This window comes from Rhinolophus hipposideros (assembly GCF_964194185.1).
Source record: "Rhinolophus hipposideros genome assembly, chromosome: 3".
NCBI classification, from domain to species: domain Eukaryota; kingdom Metazoa; phylum Chordata; class Mammalia; order Chiroptera; family Rhinolophidae; genus Rhinolophus; species Rhinolophus hipposideros.
Window position 1 is genome coordinate 88,429,565 of NC_138049.1, and position 12,822 is coordinate 88,442,386.

At 35.9% G+C, this 12,822-nt stretch overlaps 1 protein-coding gene across 6 annotated transcripts in view; it reads right to left on the bottom strand.

The window, feature by feature from the left end:
• The window catches only part of EFHC1 (EF-hand domain containing 1), a 59,693-nt gene that overhangs the window by 32,451 nt on the left and 14,420 nt on the right, over window positions 1-12,822 (bottom strand). For all 6 annotated transcript variants that reach the window (XM_081037799.1, XM_081037798.1, XM_081037800.1 and 3 more), the window contains 3 exons: window positions 7,460-7,747; window positions 4,735-4,884; window positions 3,376-3,568 (listed from right to left, as the gene is read on the bottom strand). In XM_081037799.1, the coding sequence (XP_080893925.1) occupies window positions 3,376-3,568; window positions 4,735-4,884; window positions 7,460-7,747 (631 nt within the window). The remainder of the gene's footprint in view (window positions 1-3,375; window positions 3,569-4,734; window positions 4,885-7,459; window positions 7,748-12,822) is intronic.

The window sequence follows — 12,822 nt, forward strand, 5'->3', positions numbered from 1 at the left end:
AATATTCCCCAATAAAAATTTTTTTTAAAATTGCTTTTCCAAAATGTATTGTGTTTAACAAACAAACAAACTCATAGACACAGACAATAGTGTGGTAGTTACCAGAGGGGAAAATGGGTAGGGGGGGGAATGAAGAGGGTAAAGGTGGTCAAATATGTGGTGACAGGAGACTAGACTTTGAGTGGTGAGCATCCAATGCAATATACAGAATATGTATCATAGAATCGTATGCCTAAAACTTATGTGATGTTATTAACCGATGTTACCCCAATAAATTTAATTTAAAAATTTTGTTTTTTTAATCCTATCACCCCTCCTCTGACATTATTATATTTTAATTCTACCTTGATATTTTTTAACCCCCACAAATTCAACATTGTTACTTTAGTTTGTAAGTCAATGTTAATTTAGATTTATCCACACTTTGCCATTTTCTTTATTCATCACTTCTTATAATGCAGATCTTATTTCTGGAATCATTTCCTTCTACCAGAAGTAGTTCACTCAAGAATTTTCCTTGAAGATATTAAACTGTCTTCTGGTAACTATTGTTGTTACTGATATGTCAGCTGTCATTCTAACTCCCACTCTGTGTGCTTTAATTGCTTTTGTGATCTTTTTTAATTCAGTGTTCAGTTGACTATGACATATCTAGGTAAGGATTTATGTTTTTACAACTCTGAGGTGCAATTGACTAAAATAAGCTGCCCATATTTAGAGTGCACAATTTTGATATTGTTTGACGTATGTATTTCAGGACAAGGCAAGATCAAGAAATGGAAGGCAGCCTAAAGGATAATTAACAGACTTTCAGAACCTAGTGCCTTAGGGTTCAACAGCTGAGTGGTAGAAGGCCAAATACTCTTCTTCTGACATTACTCATCACAATTACTTTCAACAAAGAAAGAACTTGTAGAATTTTTAGAATTAGAAGTTTTAAATATTTTAACTCCATCCATCATAAAAATATAATTATTTATTTATTTTAAATACTTAAAAGAAGGCCTTGGCAGAGACAACTTTTGAAAGATACTCCCATAATTTCCTATTACTGTCCAACACAAGCTCTCTGACTAGCCACTGTCTTGGACATCCCCAAACACAGCATACTTGTTTGTAATTCCCAACCCTTGCTCTTATTCTTCTCTCTAAAGTGCTCTTTCCCTTTGTTCTCTGCCATGCTAAATCTGGGTCCAATCCCAGCTCTCCCAGAGACTTCGTTAGTCATTCTAGCTCACATCTCTTCCTCTGAGCTCTGTCTACCTGACAACTGGTTAAATAATCGAATAATCTGGTACACTTGCATTATTGTTTAACAGGTTTGTGTATTTATATAATTTGTTTCCCTGGTCACTAGATATGACTTAAGGACAGGGATTCCAGGTCTGAAAGTTAACATTTTCTACTTTATCCTCCACAGCACTTAGAACATGAAATAGTTCCCATAGAGTATTTAACTCTTGTTTAATTGAATTTAGTAAAAATCATCCATTGGATAAATGCATCTGAGAGTCAGTTAAATGCCACCTTTTTAATACCACAGTTTAGTTAAAGGAATTATTTGCCTGATGGGAGTTTAGCCTTTTCTGTCCTGCTACTGCATGACTAACAATAACTTCCACAAAAAGATACGCGTATGTTTCCTACCTCTTAAAAGGACCCTACATATGCCTCTCCATATGACTGATAAAACTTCTGTTAAAATTTGGGGTGTTATAGAAGAGGATGATTACATATTGAAAATTTTAACGTAGGCCACATTGATAAGGCAGAGACAAACATGGAATCTGAGATCTCAAGGAATTCAGTTTTATTGACACCTTTTCCATGCTACCTTGAATACATTCCCATTTTTTCTCTTAATCTACTGTAAATCTAATGTATGATAGCTGCAGAGAGCAGAAATTTCAGGCTTATTTGAGCGATATGAAAGGCCAAAGTCAGTACATTAGTCCGAATGTCACAGAACTCTAAGAAAATGCAGGAGGCTAAGAATAAGAATATAGTAGGTAGCTACCGACTGTGTTAAACTAGGGCAGAGATCCAGTTGTTGCTATCTGAAAATACATAGCAATTATTCTCATTTTTCAAAAAAAAGGAGATTTTAAATGTTAACTTTTAACTTAAAAATGATGACAATTTTTAATCCCTTTTATTCTTTTCCCCCATCTCATTCTCTTCTACTTCACATACAATTATTCTTAAGTGCAGCTTTTTGATTATGTGTGTATTGTATATGCTATTTGGTGCATATTTTACTTTATGTAAATGTTACTGCATTATACATCTCATTTTCTTTTTTTTCTACATGTAACTATGTTTTTAAGATGAATCCATATTCTTTCTTGTATATTTTGTTTATTGCTTCTAAGTACTATATATTTATCAAGATATACCTTCACCATACTTTGTTTATCCACTCTCCCAATGATGGAAATCTCCAACTCCTTGCCCCCAAATAACACTACATTTTTAAAAACACTGTACAGGCCAAAAAATACATGTGGGTAGGTTGAATTTAGCCTTCACACTGCCACTTTGTTTATAACCTCTCATCTCAACTTGTTTATAACCTCTAAGACAAACCTCTTGCTCAATACCTGGAATTTCTTATCTCTTAGCTCCAAAAAAAATAGAATAAAGATAAAAAAGTTAAAAAAATTTTTTTTCAGAGTTCTGTCAGCCATCCAAGCATGAGAGATGTCATTACATGCAACCAACATGACATTTTTGTAAGAGAAAATTCTTAAACTATGAAATCAATGACTAAAGCAAGCCTACTCATCCGAGAAATATTGATGGATGGCAGGTATCAGCTGCACTTTGTTGCATTCTCACTCTCTAATTCACTAGGTTATTTTACACCAGCAAAGAAAAAAACCAGTGTTGACACAATGGAGCTCCACCTCTATGAGTCACAGACATGCCTTTTCCAATCTTAATTTATCCCACATAGAGACTTCCTGTTTAGGAAGTAACTGAGATGAGAAGCAAAGTCAAGAAAGCACGTACAGAAATGGTAAATTGTATCTTTGAATGAAAACAAGCTTGTTTTAGAAAGGCACTAAAAATCTGATATTAAGTTGCTGTGGTTCAGAAGCCTTGCTGTTCCACACTTTAATGAATTTCCCACTGCTGTTTTGGTTTTGTTTCCTTGACGTGGGTATCAGTCATCTCCAACAGACCATTTCAGAGGAAAGCCTGGACGAAGGGCAATGAAAGGAGGGAAGGTATGGGAAAGCCATTTTTTGAGTAACTATGAGAACATAGCAAAAGCCTGCGAAGTGTAATGGGGAATAACAACACTGATTAAATAAGTCTCTTGAGATCTAAAAAAGGTCCCAATTATCAAAAGATAAACCAAATCAAACATACTTGCATTCTCCACCAAAACCTTGGGCATGCGTTGACGGTTCATCATGAGTGGGAAGGGATCTCGCCCATCATTCCGTTCATGGACCTCTCGAATGTCTACTGTATCATCCATAAGATAGTAATGAATGATGTATTTCCGACATTCACCAAACATGCTGTCTGTATCATCCCAGATTGCATAGAATCGAAGAACCTTTGAGAAACCCAATGTAGTGACTTCAATAAGAGTTTTACAAGTGGAGTGTTCAACTTAGCCACTTTGGCATTTATATATTGGATAATAATGAAAAGATTAGCTAGAAAGACTATAAAGCAATCTCAGTTGATAAAAAAATCACCAAAGATACAAAACATCTGAAATTATACACCAGATGTCAACAGCTGGAAAATATTAAATAATAGGCTTATAAGTTTGTGCTGAGAAAGAAGAATTCACTTTGATCCAAAATATTAGTCAGTGAAAGAAAAGATGAATTAAAAGAGCAATAGATCCTTTATACAGTGGTTTATATGAATTAATAAAAGTATTCTATATTGGATAGCTTATATATGTGTATAATTAGTATAGGAAGAATTTTCATTTATTAATCAGTCTTTTTTTAGTTCCATCAACACACATCTTCTAGTAATAGTACAACAACACAATCTTTAAATACAAAATAATAACAGAAATATGATTGACATAAAGAATGTCCTTAAAAGAGTATGATAATGCTAGGTAAAATTTTCTGAACTAAAAGGAATTACATGTCTCAGAGAAAAAAAACAGCAAAGAAGCACTGAAGGTGATCTCTCTGTTTTCTTTTTCCCTTTAGTAAACAAAAGAGAAGACTGAAATCTCCTTCCAGGATAGGAAGGCTAGAACAGAGTTGGAAAATACCCAGAACATTCTGTACTCACACATTAACATAAAATTGAACAAGGAAGCATCTGCAATGGGATTTCTGTGAAATTATTTCTTTAACATTAGAAACCTACATATATGCAATAACTTTGAAATTTCCCAATAAGTCATTTAAGGTTTCCCAAAGGATTCTATGAGATTAACTCATATTTGGGAAAGAAGCAGTCAGTTGGAAATGTAAAGTGGGAAGCAGGTGTAGCTCAGGAGTTTGCTTTAAGATATACAAAGTTTGGTGGCACTCACAAGACTTAATTTCACAACTTTCTTTGGATCTCTAATACAAAATTTAGGCATTCCTATACATTGAACTGTAGATGAAACTAAAAAACAGCACTATCCAAATGGTTACATTATAGATGCAGTGTTTCAAAACACACATCTACCAAAATACCTTGCTAATAAACATTGCCACATTTGGAAACCAGTAAACCTACCAAGGCGCCCAAGTCACTTACTTGTTTGTCAAAGGTGAGAAACTGCTTGAGTTGATCAAAGTCCGATGGGGTGACATACTTACGGAGAGGCTGTTTCCGGAGTTCAGTGTAAGGGTCCAGTACCATCTTCTCAGGTGGATTCAATTCAATTCCTTGACTTTCCAAAAATACCTAAATAGTTCAAAATTAATAATGATCATCTTTCTTGAAGCTTTGTAAAGTAAGTATTAACTGAGGGAGTAAAAATAAGTGTAATAATTTCTACGCCACTGACTAGGTTAAGCATTCGTTTGCCGCTTGAGCATGTCTTATTGACCCAACTCTATAATGCAGATAATAACTGATAATTATCTTAAGTGTTCTATATTATAAAAGTGATAGGCAATATGATAAGCTCTAATTATGAGGTCAGGTCAATGACATTTAGTTAGGTGCCCAAGCACAGAGTACATCCTAGGATTGCTTACATACACATGTCTGAAACCTAACCACGTTTCAAACAATATGTAATTCCCATCAGGTTTAGGGGCAAGCTGCACTATGGCAAAATTAAGCTGAAATCAAATTCCTAACTTTCCAACTCACTTAAAACAAGTATATGATTAAGTCTCCCCCACAAAAAAGAAAAAAAGAAAAGAAAAGAAAGCATCACCACAGGTTATTTTAGACCAGAAAAATATTTCAGCAAAGCAGGAAAGACAAATCAACAATTCAAATATCCCCAGAAAAAGTTAAGGAAAGCATCTGAACTTGACATGATCATAAATTTTATTTTGCTAATTATGAATAAACATTATTTTAAGAATCACTATATCTTTCAACACAACTTGACATTTCTTCTTAAAAACACCACAATGAACTGTACCTTTTTTTGATAATCAGAAAAGAACAATTTCATGGCATCTGTTTACACTCTGGAACTGAAAATTAACCTGAAATCTGGGCTGCTTTTGGGAATTGTGTGGTTTGCTTTTGGAGAATTCAATAGAAAATATACAGAACTCAGGGCCAAAATATTTGGCTTCTAGTATTCCTGCTAACTAGCTTGTAATCTTAGTATGTAAAGTTGTACGAGGCAGTCTCCGATATCATTTCAATATTAAAATATTATGATCTCAATGTCCATTAAAACTACTGAGATAGAGATAATGACTATAAATAAAGTTCTCCTCTCCCTTGAGATGGTGTGTTATTTGTAGCAGGATTATTAATTGAGGTATTTAATGGGTGGTTTACTCTTTTCTGTTGCTTTCAGCAGATAACCAGGCCCTTTGTTAACCTTACCTTAGGGATTTGGGCAGGAATGTAGAAGTTTCCTGAGGTTGACTGTTCTTCCTGTCTCTTAGATAAAGCTTAAACTCTTTGAAAAGATTATTCTAAAGTGTCCAAGAAGGAGGGGAGCGAAGGGAATGTCTTTGAGGGCAAGCAGAGAGAAAGAGGAAAGTTTTCCCAGACTGGAAAACAGACCCAGGTTGGTGGATCCCAGCAGAGTGTGACTCCACATGTGCTCTGCAGTGGTGCTCTGTGAACATGTGCAGCCAGTCGGGTACATTCAGGCTCACGCATTCAGAGTCCCAGCATCTTCACCTAGCACCAAAACATCAGGGAGGCAGGTGCCCTTGGTCACTGAACAACCTATGGACACTGCCTGTAGGACTCCTTTAGGTCTGGGAGCGCTTCCTAGTTCCTTGATGTCTCCGTTCATGTGTCGTCTTCTCTGTGAGGCCTTCCCTGACCAGCCTTTATATGCACAAACCCCCTCTAATGCCTATCACCTTTGCTCTGCTTTAGTTCCTTCTATAGCTCTCATCAGCATCTGACATGTTATACAGTTGTTTGCTCTTTGTTTGTCTCCGCCAACCAGAATGTAATATCCTCCATGACGACAATTCTTTATACTTGGCACCTAGAACAGTGCCTGGCACATCGCAGGCACAATAAGTATTTGCTAAATAAATTACTGAATTGAGAAAACAAATTAATGGATTCATAGGCGCTCAGTGCATGAGCATTAGGTCACATGAGAATAAAGGCACAAAATAATTCAGAAACTATCTTTGTTTCTAGAAAAATTTTTAAATTAAGACAAATTTGGAATTGATCACCTATTAACTACATTTTGTGCTAAAGAAAGTTCGGTCTCTCTCTCTCTCTGTCTCTCAGCTATAGGAAAAGTTGTCAAAAATCCATACTTATGAAACAGAAGAAGTAGAGGATTTTTGTCAATATGAAAAACATTTCCCTTTAAAAATGGTTTTGTTTCAGGAATTCTTTAGATAGTAAGTTTCCCCAGAATATAGCAAGTATGATTTACAGAAAAAATATAAATTGCACAAAAATGTTAGGCTCATATCTGCGAATGGAGGGAGTGGGTACTGTTTCTGTAAATTCAAACTTCAGATAAATTGTCCAATGCCTCTTTTGTATTTCCATTCCATCAAGGGTGCTACCTCCCCTACTCTCTTTTTGAACTGGTGTGTGAACTGGTTTCTTATCAAATGGTTCAGCTATGATGAGAGTTTAATTTTATTTGAATGGGTATGTGTCACTATCATTGTGAAAAAATGACATCACTCCATAGTGTTGGCATCTATCAGCACATACACAAATACCAAATTGACCTATATAATAATCCATCCAGGACAGATGATCAGTGTCCTCCTCTTACCCTAATAAATGAAATGTATCCTTCTGTAAATTGGAATGATGCCTCAGACACTACAACTTCCAAATATATGTACTATACCTGTGTGAATCTGTCGCATTCGACAATGCGGAAAGTTTTGCCATAAATTGTAATGTTTATTCCTCGATTTAGATCTTTCCAATGGTAGTGGTCTCCCTGGTCATTCTTGGCTAGCCGCTGGCGTTTGATTAACTTGCCTTGAAGAATCCCAGAGTTTTCCACAACGGGCTCTATGACAGACATGCTGTCATCTTCTAAGTAGTAGTAAATGTTCACTTGACGGATCCTATAATGTTCCTCAGTTGACATAGGAACATCTTCTTGGAAATAGGCATCAAATTTCAGTACCTATAACATATAAGGGACGGAGAAATGGCACAGTATTAGTTTCTTATCCAAAAAACATCAAGCACCCTCCAGTAAAGAGAATCACTCAGAGAGAGTTGAACATTCATCATTCTTATATTCTAAATCTAAGGTTGCCAAACTATGGTCCATGGGACAAATCTCCCCCTGCAACCTGCTTTTATATACAAGTTAAGAATGGTGGAGTTTTTTTTTACATATTTAAATGGTTAAAAAAAAGCAAGACAATAAAATTTCACAACACTTGGAAATTATATGAAATTCAAATTTCAGTGTCCACAAATAATTATGTAAATAATACCTATTTGCTAATGGCTGCTTTCCTATTATAAGACTAGAGTTGTGAGTAGTAGTAATAATAGAGACCATATGGACTGCTGTGGTCTGAATTGTGTCTTCCTACCCCATTAATATGTTGAAACTATAACCCGCAGTGATTGTATTTGGAGATAAAGTCTTTACAAGGTAATTAACCTTAAATGAGGTCCTAAGGTAGGGGCTCTAATCTAATAGAACTGGTAGGTTCATAAGAAGAGAGAGAGAGAGTGTGTGTGTGTGTGTGTGTGTGTGTGTGTGTGTGTGTCTCTCCACCCACCGAGGAAAGGCCAAGTGAGGACATAGTAAGAAGGCAGCTGTTTGTAAGCCAGGAAGAGAGCCCTCACCAGAAACCAAATTGTCAGGAACCTTGGTCTTGGTCTTCTAGCCTCCAGAACTGTGAGAAAATAAATATCTATTGTTTAAGCCACCAGTCTGTGGTATTTTATTATGGCAGCTCAAGCAAACTAAGACAGCTGCAAAGCCTAAAATATTTTTTATTTATCTGTAAAGATACATGTGCCCTGACGTTCATTGTAGCTCTATTTATGGGGGCCAAAACATGGAAACTACCAGTGTCCTTCGATAGATGATTGGATAAAGAAGATGTAGTATATATTCACAATGGAATACTCTGCCATGAGAAAAGATGAAATACTGCCATTTGCAACAGCATAGATGGATCTTGAGAGTATTACGCTAAGCAAAATAAGTCAGATAGAAAAAGTTGAGAACCATATGACTTCACATATATGTGGGATATAAAACTGAAAGCAACAAATGAACAAGACAAACAAACAAACAAACAAAAACTCATAGACATAGACAATAGATCAGTGGTTACCAGAGGGTAAGGGGCGAGAAGGGATAGTAGAAAAGGGTAAAGGGGGTCAAATATATGGTGGTGGAAGGAGAATTGACTCTGGGTGGTGAACACACAATGTGATATACAGATGATGTATTGCAGAATTGTACACTTGAAACCCATGTCATATTACTATCCATTGTCACCCCAATAAATTTTAATTTAAAAAAATGTTTTCTACAGGACTTACACAGAAAGTGTGCTGACCTCTGCTCTAAATACCAAACTATGTATAGACTATTTACTAAGGTGATCCTTGATGAGCTGACCTTAACTCTACTAACTTCACTTCCATGTCAAAAATCCCTCTAAGAATTTTTGGAAAGAGGAAGAAATTTGGACAAGACTATGACTTTTGGTTCCACAATGAAAATGAAGGCTCAAGTCCATTTCTTTAGAAGTGGAGACCCTTGTAAATGCATACTAATGACATATTCATTCTTAGAAACTTTGTATGAGTAATACTCAAATCATCAATCCACCCTAGAATCTTTAGGTGGCATGTAAATACCTTCGCGGTGTTCAGAAACACATACAAGTATGACAGAGCAAACCCTAGGTCCTCTGGAGAGCACCAACATTGGTGTGAAGTCAAAATGGTGTATATATTGTACACTTAAGAAAACATTAGAAAATATTATAAAAAGCTTATGTTGACATGCTTTGAGATTTTTAAGTTTTTGCTATTCTGCTTCTATTTTTCATATTTCTTTTCAGAGAAAGTATTAGAATGGTGTTTTAGGTAGGCAAGTGTTAACCCAAACCTCTAGTAATGACACAAATATGGCTTGATGAATGGGAAGACGAAATAATTTTATACATGAGTGCTGTTGCTTAAAAGGCATGACGTCGACTGTGGAAGAACAAGATAAAAACCAAAAGAGAATAGGCTACTGCATAGGAGAAATGTGAATATAACGGAGGCCTTAAAACTCATAACAAAAAGATGAAATGGATTAATGTAATAGAATGTTTAAAGGGAAAATATAATGTGGTAAAAGCAAAGGACAAAAAGTAACATTTTAAAGTAACATTTTAGATCAACTGCAAAGAATTGAAATGGGGACATGATTAGTAAGTGGGGACATGATCTGTAATTCATATATGAAATGGTCTGTATTTGAGCTGCAGATTTATAAATCCACAAAATGTTAGAGCCAGAAGTGACCAGCTATTCCAACCTGCCTCATTTTACAATGGAGGAAACTGAGACTCGTTGGTAGAGTGGCTTGCCTGAGGCCAAAGAAGTGGCTAGGGGCATAGATGGGACTCACGGCCCGAAGCTCTCTCCGTATATCTCACTTCTACTAGGTAACAGGTGCTATAGTGGTTCAGAAAAGGAATCTGTATGAGTTAACGTGGTCAGAGAAAGTTGATGAGTAAGTGGAGGGCACAAGAGAGGATTCCAGGCATGGTGGCCACAGAAGCAGTGGAAGGAAACCCAGCAGCAGTACGATGAAGGAGGAAGGTGCTAGGCATGAAGATGAGATTGAAAGCACCTCTAAAAGTCCAGGTCTGCAGTAATAAATTACCAGCGATGGAAAAACAAAGGAGGGTTGATTAGATTAATAGTGAGGCAGTAGGATGGAAACCAGATGAGGCATAGAGGAAAACACAGTGCTGGGAATACAGTGATGATTCTCATAGAAATGGAGACATTAAGAAGATAATTTTGGTAGGGCGAATGGTGAGCTTCACTTTAGACTTGTTGAACTTAAATGACAGCACAAGTTAATATTGCAGGGGGCAATTTTAGATGTAGGACTGAGTTTGGGAAAGAATTCAATATTAGAGAAAAATCAGATGACTCAAAACATTTTGAGCAACTGAAAGAATGGAATTACTATCAAGTCGATAGTAATTTGGGGGAAGACTGTAGAGGAGTAGACTTGGAGGATGGGAAGAAAAAATCAGGAGTTATATGTCGAACATGTTTAGTTTGAGATGTCTATTAAAGAGATATCAAATAGGCAATTACATATGCCATCTAGAATTCAGGACACAGCACGTCAGTTTATAAAGGACATTTCAAGCCATGATTCTGGACCAAAAGAGTGACTATAAACAGAGAAGACAACGAGAGACTGAGCCCTGGGGTTTACTCATGTTCTTATGCTGTCTCTTTGCTAAGATTGGAGGGGAGGAAAGTGCCTTTGGCAACAGGAACTTGAACTAAGAATGGCAGGCAGGGAGGACACACACACACACACACACACACACACACACACACACTTTACAGACTCAAATAACCAGAATCTTTTATATATTTTTTTAATTTGTTATTTAAAAACAAACCTTCTAGACTATGCCATATGATCAATACAGATGAATCCTAATCTCCTATCTTTGTGCATCAACAGTAGTGAATTATGACATAATCACTTTGTAAAATCTAAAAAACTTTTTAAAGACCAAGAAAATGTTGGTCTTTTTAAAAACCAAAAAGAGCAAAAAATTAAAATAAGGTACAGTTCAGTTTTTGCTTTATATTCATTTTAGTACATTCAGAATATAGAAAGAAGTAACTGATTATGTATACGTGGTATATTTGGTACTAAGCTAAGAAACTAATTATACAATTAACTAGAGCACTAAATTCTCAAGTTTTCTGGTTATCTAGGAGTTTGTTGTCTGACACAAATGGTAAGTGCTAAAATTTTTACCTATTAAAACACCCCCTGGAACTTTTTTCTGTCTCTACATTCATCTCTGATCATTTAATATGGATGTTTGTCCAATAAGCACTTAGATTTCCTCTAGCATATGATCTACACAAATAGCTAAAACTACATGTTTTCACTATGAAATTCATGTTACAGAGAGCCAAGCTAATACGTGAGGTCTCAGGTAAAGAGTACTCTGACATCAAAAGTACTTATTTGATTGTTAATCAAAAAGGGATTTATCTGCTTCCTTATTTAGAATCCAGAGTTCTGTGCTCCTCCCATAAAGAAATTACTGGGGAAAAAGTTAATATAGGGAAGCTCTTAGCAAGTAGTTAGGATAACATCAGTTTTCCCAGCAAAAATACATAAGATTTTAATGTCTATAGAAAGGAAGAAAAAAACATTTAGATATTTTGTGTAAAAATGTATTTTTCATGGAATTTTACATGGATTGGAGGGATCCCTAGTCATCGTGCATTCTAACCTAATTTTATAGATGAAGAAACTAGATTGTGACTCCTCCAGACCCCAAAATAGTTGGTAGAAGACCCAGAATTAGAATCCAGGTCTCATAATTCCCAGGAAGTGCTCAGAATGCCACAATAAACATGGAAATATTTGCAATTACGTCCAAGATCGAATGGGAAAAGACTAAATAAATGTTTTCATATCACATACAATTATGGAAAGCCTAGTCATGCTTTCTGTTATTTCTTTATTTTATTCCATTATGTGTGTTTTGCATGTTAAGCTTATCAATTTTCAGCACTGACACAGCACTTTTATTTGTTAAATCATAATTCATCTCATTTTTAAAACTAAGATTGAGTACCAATCACAGGAAAACTATACCAGGTAGGGGGAACAGCATGTGCAAAGGCCCTGTAATGGGGTGGAAAAGTGTTACAAGTTCAAGAAAATAAAAATAAATCTAGTGTGATTGAAACACAGTGGGTAAGGAAAAGAGAGGTCCAAGTTGAGGTTGGAGAAACAGCAGGGAGGGCCAGATCCTTATAGGATTGTGAGGCACCTGTAGAGTTGGATCTGTCTGTACACAATGGGAAAACCATAGAGGTGTTTTAGGTCAGTATGTGGCATAATCTGATATCTATTTTTAAAAGTTAAGCCTGGCTGCTCTGTGGAAAATGAATTAATAGTAATAGTGGAGATGGAATCAAATATATGGTGATGGAAGGAGAACGGACTCTGGG